General features: G+C 47.1%; 1 protein-coding gene across 1 annotated transcript; it reads left to right on the plus strand.

Moving 5' to 3' along the window:
* Nucleotides 1-4,538: 4,538 nt before the first annotated feature.
* DUSP1 (dual specificity phosphatase 1) lies at nt 4,539-7,745 on the plus strand. Its single transcript, XM_077327046.1, has 4 exons — nt 4,539-5,298; nt 5,564-5,712; nt 5,938-6,157; nt 6,656-7,745. Exons 1-4 carry the CDS (start codon nt 4,929-4,931, stop codon nt 7,024-7,026), a joined length of 1,110 nt encoding a protein of 369 aa, XP_077183161.1. The 5' UTR covers nt 4,539-4,928; the 3' UTR covers nt 7,027-7,745.
* Nucleotides 7,746-17,135: the final 9,390 nt, after the last annotated feature.

Raw genomic sequence — 17,135 nt, forward strand, 5'->3', positions numbered from 1 at the left:
CTGGGGAAGGCTCTGGCAAACCACCCTGTATTGAGTCTGCCAAGAAAACGCTGGAGGGTGTCACCCCAAGGGTCAGACATGACCCGGTGTTTGCACAGGGGTTACCTTTACCTTTACCTTTTACCTACACAAACCATTTTCTATATTGAAATTGCTACCTTATATGCTGTTAGCCCCTTTTTTAACAACTAAGTTTCAAATAAGATGTGACAGGGGCCCCATCCGTATATATCCAAATGTCCAGTTCATGTCTAAAAGGGCATGTCTTTAAAAAACCCTAGAAACTAGCTGAGTAAGAGAAAGCAGGGAAATCCTATCACTCCCTATCCTTACTTCACTGCACACCATTTCCCCCTACTTTATGTATCCCTCACAAAAATTGGGATGCAAAGATTATTGCAACAACTTGGTACTTATTGTAAAGAAGGTCTTAATATAAAAGTAAGATAAAAGTAATGGTCTTTAGAAAAAGGGCTAAAAATTTTCTTGGCGCATACTTGGAAATTCTATCAGTCCGTACAATTCATTTAAATATCTGGGTATCACATTTAGTGATAACTTGAATTGGACATTACCACCGTTAGAGCCTCTGCAACAAGCTTAATGGGCACTATTCTGAAGTTTTATTATACAAAATAATTATACAAAATATATACAATATTATACAAAATATATTCTTCATTGATCCAGTCCTTAAATTATACACGTGCAAGGTCATCCCTCATCTATTATATGGGGTAGGGGTCTCAGGATGGAAGGAAAACATCATACCTAGGCTAGAAACTGTTCAAAATACATTCTTAAGGCAAATCCTAGCCTTCCTAGAGAAATCCTGCTGTTCTGATGAAGTTTACCTTCTCTTAGTGCCCGAGTACACTTTGCAATTCTAAAATTGTGGAAAAACCACAGGTTTGCCAACTCAAACAAATTTAGTCATCAGTCTTTTAATATAATGTTATCTAAGGATCCAGCATGACATAGACTTATTAAGAGCTTTCTTCCCTGATGACCTCCTAAATCCCTTAGTTAATAACTCCCAACTTAGAGACTGGATCTTCAAAAGTGATGCCCAGATACATATATTGCAAATTTTGCAAACTAAGTTGGCATCATGGTTCAAGCAGTTTAAATATGACCATCTCAGATCCTCTTATCTAATTAAGATTCCTAACTATAATTGTAGAGCAGCTTTCACATCACTTTGAAATGATGCCCACAGAGGTCGTGGCTGGCCATTATAGCCGTATTCCAAAAAAATTCAGTGTTTTTATATTTGTAGTGCACAAGCTCTAGAGGATTTACCCCCTTTATGTTGTAAACCGCCCTGAGACCTATTTGGAGAAGGGCGGTCTAAAAATTAAATATTATTATTATTATTATTATTATTATTATTATTATTATTATTATTATTATTATTAACAACAACAACAACAACAATAACAATAACAACAACAACAACATATTTGATTGTTCACTTCATGCTCTACTCAAGGCCAAATTCCTCTATGAAATCTTATGTGAGTCTAACCTTCACTGTGCTGCTGAAAAGATAATGATCCCTGGCCCTAAAGAAGCCTGCCTAGCCTCAACCAGGGCCAGAGCCTTCTATGTCCTGGCCCCTACCTGGTGGAATGAGCTCCTACACCTGACAAAGGTCAAGACTGCTGTGTACAGAGAGACCTCCTCTTAGGGTTGCCATCTTCCATGTGAGGCTCTCTACCCCAACTCTCTTATGGGGACTCTGCTATATGGAGAGGAAGGGAAGGCGATTGGAAACTGCTTTGAGACACCTGAGGTCTGCTGGGTGACTGGCCCATTCCCAGTTCTCTCAGACCTCTCACAGCCCCACATCTCTCACAGATTGTCTGTTGTAGGGATACGAAGGGAAAAGGTGTTTGTAAACCGCTTGGAGACTCCTTTGGGTCATAAATAGCAGGTTATAAAAAATCCAGCTCTTCTTCTTCTAAGGAGCAACCATGAAAGAAGCATGTGGGCAGATAACATTTTATCAACAGTAAAAAAATGGAGACAGAAGGAGCAGGGTGGACACCTGTGTACTGTGACTACCCCATGTTATTAGGGCAGGGGGACATCTCGGTGTATGTGGCCTAATTCACACAAGAAGGGAAATGAGGTTGAATGCAGAACTTGGAGGAATTGGTTGCCATGTAATCTCCCCCTAAGCAGAGTCTCCAGACTGATTTTCCCTTCACATATCTGAAGACATGGCTCTGGAAAGCCAATCTGTAGCCACTATGCCACAATTCCCAAAGGTCAGTCCTCTCCCACACTCAATGAACATTCCAAACCACAGGTTCTTGACACGGATATTTCCACACCCATGCCCTTTGCCACCACGCCACCATAACCTCCCACACAACACACACATTCAACCCCATGTCCTTACAGGCTGGACAAACCCTCCCCTTCCTCTTCCCATTGCCAAGCTCTAGCGCCCGTTGTATTCCTGGATACAATGGGCTTTGCCCCTAGTCTTTATCTTTATACAGCTTTGCTGTATAAATAAAAGGGTAATGGCTAGGTGGGCAGAGACTGAGCAGGACCCAGTGTCCAGAAAGGGCCTGCCCATTCCACAACATGGCCAGGAGAGCACTGGCAAAATCGCAGCCATTGCACTCCTGGCCAAACGAGACCGCTGATGAGGGAGGGTTACCTTCGGCCCAGCAGGAGGCGTGGGGGGAAGGGGGTGGCTTACCTTCCACCTTGGCCCAGGCAGCCTTCATGCTGCCTTGCAGACGTGGTATGAGGGCTTCCCGGAGCAATGGGAGGCACGGGGGATAGGGTAGCTTACATTCCCCCTTGGCCAGGGCAGCTGGGATGTGCAGGGAAGAGGGGGGTGGTTTACCTTTCTCTTGGGCTGGGCAGCTGGGAGGCACGGGGTGAGGGGATGGCCTACCTTCCGCTTGGCCCGGGGAGCCCTCATGCCACCTTGCAGAGGTGGTACGAGTGCTTCCTGGCTCAACGGGAGGTGAGAGGGGAGGGGGTGGCTTACCTTCCCCATTCACCCAGGAAGCTGGGACACACAGGGGGGAGGGGGTGACTTACCTTTCCCTTTTCCTGGGCAGACATTACACATCCTCGGTGAGGTGGCATGAGGTCTTCCCAGCCCAACGGGAGGTGTGGGGGACGGGGGTGGTGGCTTACGTTCCCCTTGGCCCAGGTAGCTGGGATGCGTGGGGGGATGTGGGTGCCATACTTTCTCCTTGGCCTGGGCATCCACGGGGGGGGGGAGAGTGGCTTACCTTCCCCCTTGCCTTGGGATGCTGGGACGTGTGGGGGGAGGGGGGCTTACTTTCCCCTTGGCCTGGGCATCCACGGGGGCGGGGAGAGGGGGTGGCTTACCTTCTCCCTTGGCCTGGGATGCTGGGGGTGGGGTGGGAGGAGGGGGTGCCTGACTTTCCCCTTGGGAAAAAAAGGAATCACAAGGCAAAATAATTTAGTAAGCCTCTCTGTATTATTAGTAAATATCCAAATAAAGAGTCAATCATAAAGAGTCAGCCAAAATGGGATCCTAGGTTAAATAACCCGCTTTCTGTCTATGTTCATCAGTAGTTGCTCTTCCAGTGTAGTTAAGTTATAATGATAGTAATATGCATCACATTGGCAAATGCTTATCACAGTCTGGGGATTTTTCTGAGCTCTCAGTGAGGAATCCACAATTGTATACTTGATTACTTTCCCCTTGGCCTGGGCATCCACGGTGGGGGAGGCTTACCTTCCCCCTTGACCTTGGCAGCCCCGATGGGTGTTGGAGGGGGTGGCTTAACTTCCCCTTGTCCTGGGATGCGTGGGAGGAAAGGGGGTGGCTTACTTTTCCATTGTCCTGGGCAGCCACCGGGTGGGGGGTGGGGTGGAGAGGGTGGCTTAGCTTCCCCTTGTTCCTGGCAGGCCTCAGGCCGCCTCGCAGGGGCAGCAGGAGTGCTTCCCGGCTCAACGGGAGGCATTACCCCCCCAAACTTTGAAGCAGTCCCAGGGGCTCAGAGATGCAGTGAGGGGGAGGGCGGAATGCTCACCCCCCTTCCCCACAGCCGCAGGGCCGCGTGTTTGCTCTCCACTGCTGGCCCTGCCAGGGTGGGGGTGAGAGCCCGCTAGAGCCTGCTGTGTTTCTTTATGCTAGTACACTCGTATAAAATTAAAATCAATCCTGACTGATGTTCGTAAATTATAATAAGGAATCGGGCTTCTGTACGTGACAGCATTCCTGGTGTTTGGTTTGGCATCGAGTAACCTTTGGCCACCCTCCCGCAAAGTCGGGCTCTTGCTAACAGGAGAACTGGCGAGGAAGAGGAGGAGGAGGAGAGTGCCTGGTTGCATCAGTTGATTTCCTGCGGGGAGCGGGTGCGGCTTTTGTGTATGTGTCCATTCAGATTGACTTTGCTGTTTAGCCTGCCGGATGACGTAAGTGCTCTCGGTCTGGGGCGTGTCACCGGTCTGGCTCCTCGCCCGGTGACGTCGTCCCTGAAAAGCAGACACGTGACCCAACTCCATTCACAGAAAAAAAAAGGCGAAGCCGCGAACTCCGGCTAGACTATATAAGGCGAGGTGCTGAGCCCAGCGAGCAAGGAAACTGCAGCAGCTACACAAGAAGAGTAGAGAAGCAACCAACAAACGGGAAGCAAAAGCCAAGCCTCAGCCGCGTCCATTTAATCGGATTCAGATCCAGCTACCTTTGGGTTACTGGTGGTGGGGGGGAAGAAGCAACTCTTTTCAGGACTCGGCGAACAGCTGTTTGCAATCCGAGCTGCCTCTTTGGTTTGAAAAGTGCCAAGAAACCGCCCGCCCGCCGACCGAAAGAACTAAGAAGCGCCCGAGGAAGCAGGCTGCTTCCCACCCGCGCCGGTCGTCCCGCTCCAGCTCCTGGGGGGGATCGGTCGCCTTCTGCGCCGCCTGCCCACTTCCGAGCGAGTATGGTCAACATGCAAGTGTGCGCCCTGGATTGTGAGACGCTGCGGGGGCTGCTGAAGGACCGGTCCGTCCAGTGCCTGCTCCTGGACTGCCGCTCCTTCTTCTCCTTCAACTCCTCGCACGTCGGCGGCTCCCACAACGTCCGCTTGAGCACCATCGTCCGGCGGAGGGCCAAGGGGGCCATGGGGCTGGAGCACATTCTGCCCAACGAGGACGTGCGTGCCCGCCTGCACAAGGGCCTCTACCACGCCGTGGTGCTGCTGGACGAGCGCAGCGCAGACCTGGAGGCACCCAAGAGAGACAGCACCCTCATGCTGGCCCTCAACACCCTCTGCAGGGAAGCCCATAACACCCGCATCTGCTTCCTCAAAGGTGAGGAGATTGGCCTTCTGGCAGACCGCCTTCCTCACCCGTCCCCTGGGGCAAAGCGCCCCACGACAAAGGCAAAACGCAGAAGAGAGAGATTTCGGGGGGATCCTTTTAAAAAGAGGGGAAACTGTTGAATGGGGAGGTTTTAATTTGTGCCTCTAATTAGACCCTGTCAAGGCAAATGGGGAGTTGTGGATACATATGCCCCTGTCAAATGCTTTTCTTTGAAAATTGCTTACCATCCTGCCTTTCCCCAATTTTCTCACAGGAGGATATGAGGCCCTGTTTTCCGCATATCCTGAGTTGTGCACAAAGCCTCCAGCGCCAAAGGGCCTGACGCTGCCCCTCAGCATCAGCAGCATGCCTGGCAGCGCAGATTCAAACTGCAGCTCCTGCGGGACTCCTCTATACGACCAGGTCAGTTGCAGAACATCCATGAGTCTGAATGAAAATGGGCCTTTCCCAGCCATTAGGTTGGGGTGTCTGACCCACAGATATGACGCCATTTCGATCAATAGAAACAAAACAAGGGTTGGATGTGACATACTGCAATCATAGAGGCACCGGGGGTGGGGGGGGGACCATGGAAGCTATTTTTGAAGTGGGATTGACTGATTGTATGTTTCTCTCTCCTCCGTTTAGGGTGGTCCAGTGGAAATCCTACCATTCCTGTACTTGGGCAGTGCCTATCATGCTTCGAGGAAAGACATGTTGGATGCTTTGGGAATCACAGCCTTGATCAACGTCTCTGCTAACTGCCCAAACCATTTTGAGGGTCACTACCAGTACAAACGCATCCCTGTAGAGGATAACCACAAGGCTGACATCAGTTGCTGGTTTAATGAAGCCATTGACTTCATAGGTAAATGAATCTTCTCTCTGCAATCTACAAGTCACAGTGAGGAGCTTATATTATCCCAGGGAGTCAGTGTCTTAACCAAAGCTTCCAGCCCCTTTAAAATTGAGATGCAGTGATATCTTCAGTGATTAAAATAGCATGGCCTGAAATAAATCCGTAACTCTGTGGGAGCATGAGCTGCATTGGAAAATGAGGCTGTCAAATGCTAAGAATATCCCTAGGTTTATATATCAAATAACTACATCAGGTAGTAATTTTAGCCAGTCTCCTGCTGACAGCATTTTCAAATGCCAATTTTCAATCAAGAATTAGTGGAGAGAGATTAGAAGAACGCAGGTCAAAACTGAGCACACATACCTATTGGTTTTTAGTTCATGCTTTAAGCTCCATTCCCAGCCGAGTAGCATGATGCTGTAGATTCTTTAGGAAGGGTCACCTTGAAGAATAGAGTGAATTTTTTTTTGCAAGAGTGCTAACATGGATGCTTTTATTCATTTGCAGACTCTGTTAAAAATGATGGTGGGCGAGTGTTTGTTCACTGTCAAGCCGGCATCTCTCGCTCAGCAACCATCTGCCTCGCTTACCTTATGAGGACCAACCGAGTCAAACTGGACGAAGCCTTTGAGTTTGTCAAGCAGAGGAGAAGCATCATCTCCCCCAATTTCAGCTTCATGGGACAGCTGCTGCAGTTTGAGTCCCAGGTCCTTGCTCCAAATTGCTCAGCGGAGGCTGGAAGTCCTGCCATGGCTGCATTGGACAGAGGTGCACCCACAACAACGGTCTTTAATTTTCCTGTCTCTATTCCCGTCCATCCTTCTGCCAGTGCACTAGGCTACCTTCAGAGCCCTATCACCACTTCTCCAAGCTGCTGAAAGGCAGGTTCATACAGACTCTCAACAGAAAGACTTGATACTCTGGCTGTTATCTCAAAAAGTGCAATAACCTGGGAGATGGTTAAATGCTCACTTGCATTTCCTCTCCTTGCAGCTGCGAAGCAATACAGAGTCGTCAGCACAGAGCAACATACCTGACTCCAGAAAACAAGGTTCTTTTCTGATAGACTTTGCTGAGATATGTTTGACCAACATTTGGATGCCTACAAAGGAGACAAAGCACAGTGGACATTGCTTTCTACTCCTGAACTGTTTCTCTAAACATTTTCTTGTCTCTCTGTCTGTCAGTCCATGTTTTGATCGCAAACCTTACAGTATTCTCGTTCCTGGGTGTTGTAGGCTGACAGGGACACTGGCCCTTGTATTAGGAAGACCCAGTATTTATTTTATGGTAAAATTGCATTGTGTGTGTGTGTGTTGCCTTTAAAAGTCTCAAATTTCATTTTTTTTTCAAAGAAGAAAAACCAAATACCTCAGTATTTTTTGGTACTGTACTCCTGTAAATATATCTTAAATTGCTTCCTAAGCACTGACATTGAAAGCACAAAGAAGCATTTGTGGCTTTGGTTGCCAAGGAGTGGTATGTTTGCTGATTTATTTATGAAGTGAAATAATATATTCTTATGATGATGGGAGATCAGGGGATGTTTATTATGCCTTTTTATACAAAGAATAAATTATGACATTTTTATTAAAAACATATTCCCTAAAGAGTTTTTCTTTTGATGCTAATAAAAATGCAGCTACGTATCCAGAATACCTGCCAGATATAGCCTGCAGGAAGGAACGGCTGCTTTAACAGCTTGCTTTGTGGGGGAGAGTGGTGCTCGTAGAGAGGCCAGATACCAACAGAGCCCCTAATAAATAGGCTGGTACCATGATCCTGCATGTATTACAAACAGATTTCCAATTAATGGTCTCTGCCCAAGTATTGCTCAAATGGCTACTGACATGGGGAGGAAAAGCTTGCAAGCAGCTGTACGTTCCCCAAAAGACGATTGGCAGCACTGTCAACTCTGACTATTCTGATCATTTGCTAGAAAGGGAAATGGGGATCTAGCCTGCATCTAGTAGTTCTTGCCCCACAACCACCGCAGATGTTATCAGATGAAATAGTGCAAATTTCTCTGTCAAATGGCTGGAGAAGCCAAGCTGTGGGGGGATGTGGATTAGGGGCCCAATTCTCCTGCAACTCATCGTAAGAAAGCATCAAAGGACATCTGTTAGGACATTGCATCAGCCAGCATCAATCAAGGACTGTTAAGAATTTGAGAGCCAATACTTTACTATTGATTAGGGTCTTCATTCAGTTTATTTTGTACCCATTGTGCGTGCAGGCCTGTAATTAGCCACTTCTCTGATATAAAAAATGAGACAGGCCTGCTCACTCAGAGACTTGCAGACAGATACCAAAGCAGTCCTTGCACAGCTGAGAGCTATGTCACAGAGCCTGTGTGCATGTCTCCTGTTTTCTCCTGGACTGGGTGCCTGGAATCCAAATCAGGAAGGAGAGGGCAAGAGCATCTGCTAGTGCTGAGCCACATAAATACGGTAGTAGTGCTAATGGCAGCCGTGCATCCTGAGTGTTGGAAGGGGGAGGTGTATATGTGTGGTAGCAAGGGGAGAAATGCAGCAGGGAAGAGCAAAAAGGGTTCCCTGGGATGGAATAGAACCTAGCTGATTACTCTGTTTGCAGTCTTATCCTTGTTGAATTATACTGAAGTGTTGGTGCTGTTGACTGGCAATATAATAAATTTGATCCCTCTTAATAAAACAGTAAGGGTGTTAGGGTGGGCTTTGCCCGTGATCAAAACTCCCGGATTGGCCCCTTGGCCCCAGACTGACAAGCAAAGGGTTCGATCGGAAGGCGCAAAGCACTTTCCAGTTGGGCCTTCACCAGGACAGACCAGAGTTCCAGGGCAATCAGGAGACATGGCTGCCAGTCTGCTCCTGACCACCAATGGAGAGGAGGTCAGCAGGGCTGCCAAAGGGGATGAGAACAGAGGCTTGGACAGGTTGTGCCAGCCCTTTTCGCCCCATGGCTGTCCTATCATGTCCAACTGGAAATTGCCTCAGAACCTTGACAGAGCTGGCAGGAGGCTGCAGAGTGCTCCCCCTCCCCCCTTCAGGTCTGCTGCGAAGGATCCTTTAACAGCCCCTGACTGAGGGGAGGGAGGCCTTTCCAAGAGCAACGCAGGGGAGCCTGAGGGCCTTCCTTTCGTGGGTGGGGAACTTTCCCCTTCTGCCAAGCAGTTGGCTGACAGGGAGGCCACAGAAAAGCCCCTTCTGACTTAAAATACTGCTCTGGCCGGGGGTTAGACACAGCCAAGCCATGTGTTTTTCTTCTTTGCAACTCTCTGCAGATTTGAGGCCTACTGCACAGCGTTATTCTGCAGATGAAACTGGTTGTTTTGTCTCCTGTTTCATCTGCACAACAACCCTGTGCAGTAGGCCTCAAGTCTTTTAATTCAACAACAACCTGTATGGGAGGCCTTAAATGTTTCTTCTCTACCACAACCCTGTCCAAAGTAGCCCTTTCTGCCTGGGGAGCTGATCTTTATACTCTGCAGGTGAGCTGTAATTCCAGGAGCTCTCCAGGCCCCACCTGGAGGTTGGCTACCCCTGGGTTGGAAATATTCCTCGAGGTTTGGAGGTTGGACTTCAAAATCGTACAATGCCACAGAGTCCAGCCTTCAAAGAAGCCATTTTTGCCTGCAGTTGGGAGGGAGTGGTGCAGGTGTGTCCCTCCTGGCCTATGGGTTATGGCCAGCCCTTACCTGCAAGTGTTTGTATTCTGGGGAACAGACAGGCAGACCAGCATCAGTCCTGTGAGTCTGGAAAGTGCAGGAATATCTAAATAAATATTTACAGCCTGAAACTGTAAATAGTGAACAAGTAAATGTCTGGAGACATGGGAACTGACTTGACTTTTTCTAACCTTGGCCTGGCAAATTAAAAAAACAGTATAAAAAATCTTACTAAGGTCAAGACTGCTGTGTACAGAGAGTCTTCCTCTTAGGGTTGCCAGCTTCCCTGTGAGGCTCTCTACCCCACCTCCCTCATCAGGAGTTTGCTATGGGGAGAGGAAGGGAAGATGACTGAAAAATGCTTTGAGACACCTGAGGCCTGCTGGGTGACTGTGGCCCATTCCCAAATCTCTCAGACCTCTCGCAGCCTCACATACAGGTTGACTATTGTGGAGAGACGAATGGAAAAGGTGTTTGTAAACCGCTTTGAGACTCCTTTGAGTAGTAAACAACAGGGTACAAAATCCGTTCTTCTGAGGAGCAACCATGAAAGAAGCATGTGGGCACATAACATTTTATCAACAGTGAAAAAATGGAAAAGAAGGAACAGGGTGGACACCTGTGTACTGTGACTACCCCATGTGTATTAGGGCAGAGGGGCATTTCGGTGTCTGTGGCCTAATTCCCACAAGAAGGGAAATGACGCAGAACTGGGGGGAATTGGTTGCCATGTAATCTTCCCCTAAGAAGAATCTCCAGTCTGATTTTCCCTTCACATATCTGAAGATATGGCTCTGGAAAGCTCATCTGTAACCACTATGCCACAATTCCCAAAGGTCAGTCCTCTCTCATACTCAATGAACATTCCACACCACGGTATCCCCATACCTATGTGAGCCTGTGGCCAGTATTATACTATTAATATGTATCAGGACTTATCACTGATGAAAGAATCTCACTGAAAATGGATATTACCTGGATTCCGTTTTGACAGAAGTCCTAAAGAATAAAGAAACAAGGAAAACTACAAAAAATGACACATTTCTTTCTTTTATGAATATATTTATTATATTGCCAGTGGATAGGTCTGTTTCTCTCTGTTTGTGCTGGTGCTGTTGCCTGCTTCACAAATGAGAGATAGTTCAGTGCCTGTGATTTTGATAAGAATTCCACCCAATTAACTTAGGGTGCTTCAAGACATACAGGGTAATGTGGGCTCACTGCTACAGTGGAACCTACACAAAAGCAGTTAAATCCCAGTTCTGTAAGAATGACACGTCTAACTGCATAGGATTGTAGCCCGTGCATACTTGGGAAATCTTTATTGTTGTATAGACAGTTCTTGTCTGTGGGATATTTCACAGGGTTACCAGTTATTCCCATTTTGTGAATGAGCAACTGAGGCCATCCAATTGAACCTTCCCTGAAGCCGGAAAGTGAGGCTGCAGCTTATCTAGAATATGAGCTCATTTGGTTTTAGGTTCAAGGCCAATGCCCTATTTACCGGATCAAGCTGTCTTTCACATACTTTTAGCTCTAGGCCTGAGACAAAATTTGTTCCACTAGACCCGCTTTTCCTTCCTTTTGAGGAGTAATTAATGCAATTTCCCCCCTATAAGTTGCTGTCAACGGATGGCAACCCTGGAGGGTTTTCAAGGCAAGAGATGTTTAGAGGTTGTTTCCCATTGTCTGGTTCTGCCTAGTGATCATACACTTCCTTGGTGGTCTCCCATCCAAACACTGAGCAGGACTGACCTAAGTTAGCTTCCAATATCTGACAAGATCAGGCTAGCCTGGGCCAATCAGGTAATGGCGTTAATGCTATAAGAAAAGAAATGCAGACAGCTCTGATTTTCTCTGTCCTGAGACAGGCTTGCACAGGTACAAAGAAGAGGAGGTACTATCCCAGTTTTTTCAACTGAAGTCTGCTAATGATTAAACCAAAGACTGAAGCCTGGGGTGATGTGTGGCCACTGGTAAAACATGATGTTATGTTTGTGGAGGCTGGATAGCTGCTATCCCCTCTTTTCATTGCAATATGCTCTGTATAAATTCATGTTTGTTGAAGACAAGTATTCTTAGTCAGGAGGTTTGGCTGAGCAGGACAAATTTTAAAAAGAGGATCACTCAAGGCACAAGGAGAAGCACAAAGAAAAACAAAAGATCCCTAATGTTCACTTGTACATGGATACTTGAATATCATATTCACAAGTATATCCACCTCCATCTTGATAATGTTCCTAATACAGTTGTGTGTTTTTTCATCCTTTCTTTGAGGGAATTAGCCCTAGGGCACAAAACACCAGGAAGTTCACTGATTTCCCGCCAGTCATTATCCTTCAGTGTAGCTGACCTGACAAAATTGTTTTTTGTTCATCCACTGTGCTATCTTCACAACAATCTTGTCAGGTCAGCTACACTGAAGGATAATGACTGGCAAGAAATAAAGAAGTCTTCCAGGAGCTTTATTTTTTCCCTTGCAATCCTACTGTCATTCCCCCCCCCCCCCCAATGTGGTGTTTCTTATGTAACAGTTATTTCAGAATAAAATATTTCCCTACACACATTCTGCTTGTGATGTGGTGTGTGCAATGAGATTCCTCCTTCAAACCAAAGCTGTGTCAGTGGAAAAATACAAGCTTGGCAGCCCCAAATGCCTGAAAAAGGAGTCTACCTGTGTAATTGAATTTGCAATCATGCCCCTGTGAGCCACAGCAGCTTGTTTTTATATATTTCGCAAAACAATAGAAAGCATTACCTGGCAGCCAGTCAACTTTATAATCTCAGCAGGCGCCTGACAAAGGGGTACAAAAGAGCCATTTGGGCATGATTCACGTTTCCAAACAAACCCATCCCAGCTGGTTGCGGCTTGTGCTCTGAGGCACAAGGCCAAACTTTCACAGGGTTTTTAGTTATCTGCATTCAGTGATTTACTATAGAGGGGAAAGCCAGGGTTATTTTAAGAAAAAGTTCTTTTTTTCCTGGCTGTAGACATTTCCTAATATCTCAACTAGAAGCTGTATACACACACAAACAATTTGCTACGCTTAGAACTCTGTATTTTATCTAAATCCACAATATATGTCACTCAATCAGCTCTTTATTTAACTGTCTTTATGATCAGGGTGTTCTGTCAGAGTTGGTGCTTTTTATTATTTCCCCATTTGAGTGAAACACAAAAGCCTGTATGTGTAACTTTAAGATTATATAAGTCTGTAATTACACAGTTGCCTATATCCCCATGGAAACCACTAGGGGTTTCCCTTTTGTGAGGAAGGCAATAACATCACTTCCTGTTGCTGACAGCAACAGTTTGTCACTAAGTGGTAAAAAAGGCCTGTTCAGCTTCAGGATTAGTTGGTTGCCATGCCGTGCTACAAAAACACGCACACACACTTAACGGTAAGCTCTGTAATCATTGGCCAGTTCACAGGGGAACAAAGGTCAATTCCAGTGTAAATGATCAGACAGCTACTGAAGCCCATAGAGATACAATGAGGGCAATTTAAAAAAATTAACAGCACGACACAGGAATTACAGTACACACACACTATAGATTGCCAATCTCCAGGCTAGGTCTGAAGATCTTCAAGAGATCAGTTCCCCTGGAGAAAATGTATGGCAGGGTGTAAGGAACTGTACCTCACTGAAGTTCCTCCCCTCCTCAAATCTTACCCTCCCCAAGCTGTATCACCCAAATCTCTAGGAATTCACGAGCCTGGAGTTGGCAACCCTACATATGGAACACCTAGGACTTAAAATTCCAACTACTTAGTTAACCCTTTCTGGTGGTATTCTCTATATCACAATGACTCTTTTTTAGCAGACTGCATTTATTTGTTTGTTTGTTTGTTTATATACTGCCCTCCCCAGAGGCTGAGGGGGGTTTATATGGAACATATGAACATAAGAACAGTACATGAAACAATCTATAACATGTGAATAACCCTACAATAATAATAATTAATAGTTGTTACCATATAACAATATAACAGTATAAACAATATAAAGAATGCAACAGTGCAACAGTGCAAACAGGTCCAGAGTATACTGGTGGAGGTCTGAGGGAGAGTGGGGGGGGGGGGAGCAGGGGCCCTTCAGTCGCTATTGGTTATGTCTGGTCTCAACCAAATGCCTGGTGGAAGAGCTCCTTTTTGAAGGCCCCGCGGAACTGTTTAAGCTCCATCAGGGCCCTGATCTCCTCCAGGAGCTCGTTCCACCAGGCGTGGGCCAGAACAGAGAATGCTCTGGCCCTGGTCGAGACCAGGCGGACTTCTTTGGGGCCAGGGACCCTTAGCTGGTTGGTAGTGGTGGAGCCTCTTGTGGCGCAGAGTGGTAAGGCAGCAGACATGCAGTCTGAAAGCTCTGCACATGAGGTTGCGAGTTCAGTCCCACCAGCCAGCTCAAGGTTGACTCAGCCTTCCATCCTTCTAAGGTGGGTAAAATGAGTACCCAGCTTGCTGGGGGGTAAACGGCAATAACTGGGGAAGGCACTGGCAAACCACCCCGTATTGAGTCTGCCATGAAAACGCTAGCAGGCATCACCCCAAGGGTCAGACATGACCCGGTGCTTGTACAGAGGATACCTTAGCGGTGGAGCGCAGCGCTCTTTTGGGGGCATAGGCGGGGCATATCCCTCAGGTACACTGGGCCCTGACCGCGTATGGCCTTGAAGGTAATTACCAGAACCTTTCATCTGACCCGGAATTCAACTGGCAACCATTGCAGTTGGTGGAAAATGGGCCGGAAATGGAACTTCCACGGTGTTGCTGTGAGGATCCTGGCCGCTGCATTTTGAACCAGCTGTAGTTTCAAGGCTGGCAGGCCTGCATAGATTGAGTTACAAAAGTCCAGCCTAGTGGTGACCGTCGCATGGATCACTGTGGCTAGGTGTTCGGGGGCCAGGTAGGGCGTTAGTAGCTTGGCTTGGCGGAGATGGTAGAATGCCAGCCATGCTACCTTTGTGATCTGGGCTTCCATTGTGAGGGAAGCGTCCAGAATCATGACTAGATTCCTGGTGGAGTGAGCCGTAGAGAGCTGCACACCATCCAGGGCAGGCAGACGCGCTTTCTCACATGGGCTCTTCCTACCCAGCCACAGGACCTCCGTCTTTGAAGGATTGAGCTTCAGACGACTCTGCTTGAGCCATCTCGTCACTGCTTCCAGGCAGCTGGCTAATGCTTCTGGGGGAGAGTCAGGGCGGCCATCCATCAGGAGGAAAAGCTGGGTGTCAACTGCATATTGATGGCAACTCAGCCCAAACTTCCGTACCAGTCATGCGAGAGGGTGCATGAAGATGTTGAATAGGATAGGAGAGAGGACCGCTCCCTGTGGGACCCCACAAGTAAGTTGTCGGCAGTCTGATGTTCTCTCTCCTATTGCAACCCTCTATTTACGATCCTGGAGGAAGGAGATCAGCCATTGGAGGGCTGTCTCTCGTATTCCGGCATCGATGAGGCGACGAGCTAGAAGCTCATGATCGACTGTGTCGAACGCTGCTGAGAGGTCTAGTAAGATCAGCGGTACCAACCCGCCTCAGTCCAACTGGTGACGGAGGTCGTCCGTCAGGGCGACTAGCGCTGTCTCTGCACCATGGCCAGACCGGAAACCTGACTGGGATGGGACCAGGACCAAAGCTTCTTCCAGGTTTTCCATCAGTTGGTTTGCGACTGACCTTTCTACCATCTTCCCCAGAAACGCTAAATGCAAGATGGGTCGGTAGTTATTAGGCTCTCGCAGATCTAGAGATCTTTTTTTCAGCAGTGGGCATACCACTTTTGAAAGAGAATATTAAATACGCATGCTAGCTAATAGAATGCCATGGCTAAATTGTCTCTGCTATCAACCTAGTGTAATACTGACTTCTGTACAGGTAATTACTGGAAAGCAAAATTACTTCAGGTGGAAGATGAGCTGGGCTTATTTTGTAAGTGGCTGTTTATGCTTTGGCATGGCTTTGGTGCCACACAGTGAGGAAGAAGCAAGTCTTATCTGTGTTGATCCCAACAGGGAGATATTAAACACAGCTTTAAATATCTAGGTCCACCTTTCTCAACCAGGGAAAGCCAGACCTACATATTTATCAGGTGATATGACCATATTGTTGTTGTTAGGTGCAAAGTCATGTCCGACCCATCGCTATCCCATGGACAATGATCCTCCAGGCCTTCCTGTCCTCTACCATTCCCCGGAGTCCCTTTAAGTTTGCACCTACTGCTTCAGTGACTCCATCCAGCCACCTCATTCTCTGTCGCCCCCTTCTTCTTTTGCCCTCAATCGCTCCCAGCATTAGGCTCTTCTCCTGGGAGTCCTTCCTTCTCATGAGGTGGCCATATATGGTCATGTAAAAAAAAAACACCCTCCCAAATTGGCCAATGTTGGGCCTGGAGGGGGTGGGAAGGGGTGGGGCCCCAGGTGGGTATGTACACAGTCATGCTTCCCAATCATATTCTGCTCCATCACACCACTTCTGGGGTTCTTAAAACCTGAAAAATGTTTCAGGGGTTTCTCAACAGTAAGAAAGTTGAGAAAGGCTGATGTAGGTCATTATGAACTAAAGCAAATTACAGGTTGACAATTGTCATTGTTGACAATACTAGTAATTAAGCTAAATTTTGTCTGCTGCTTCACTGCAGGTCAAAACAGACATTAAGTACTTCTGACATACGTTGGCTGTGGGCATTGGTTTCTCTCACACAGACATGCTTGGGATATAATAGCTGTCTGGTGTGCTCATGGGATTTCCCCAATTACCTATCCTACCCTTAAGCTCCTACACATTTCCTGGAAAACTGAGAACTACAAAGTGATGGGCTTCTCCTCACAAGATGCTTCCGCAAAGAAAAAGAAATATGTGGGGGATGTGCACTTGTAGTTTTGGGTATTAACCAGCTCTTATGTGACTCTCATATTCTATACAGAGAGTGTTGTGAGAGAGTTTTTATTGCTGACTTCTTGGTTGAAGATAATGAAGAAGAGCTGGATTTTGTATTGTACTTTTTTACTACCCAAAGGAGTCTCAAAGCACTGACAATCATCTTTCCTTCTTCTCTCCACAACAATCACCCTGTGAGGTAGGTGAGGATAAGGATGAGAAAACTGAAAGAACTGTGACTGCCTAAAGTCACCACCTAGCTGCATGTGGAGGAGTGGGGAATCAAACCTGGTTCTCCAGATTAGAGGCCATCACTCTTAACCACTGTACCAACACTCTTAACCACTATACCAAGCTAGGAGCTGTGTTGACTAAAAGTATCTTAGACGAATCTTGGCCTAGGTACTCTGATTATGCCCTATGTATGGATGTGAAAAGATTCATGTCCACAGGAATATATCTACATG

The sequence above is a fragment of the Paroedura picta genome, chromosome 3, assembly GCF_049243985.1.
Source record: "Paroedura picta isolate Pp20150507F chromosome 3, Ppicta_v3.0, whole genome shotgun sequence".
Taxonomy (NCBI): Eukaryota; Metazoa; Chordata; class Lepidosauria; order Squamata; family Gekkonidae; genus Paroedura; species Paroedura picta.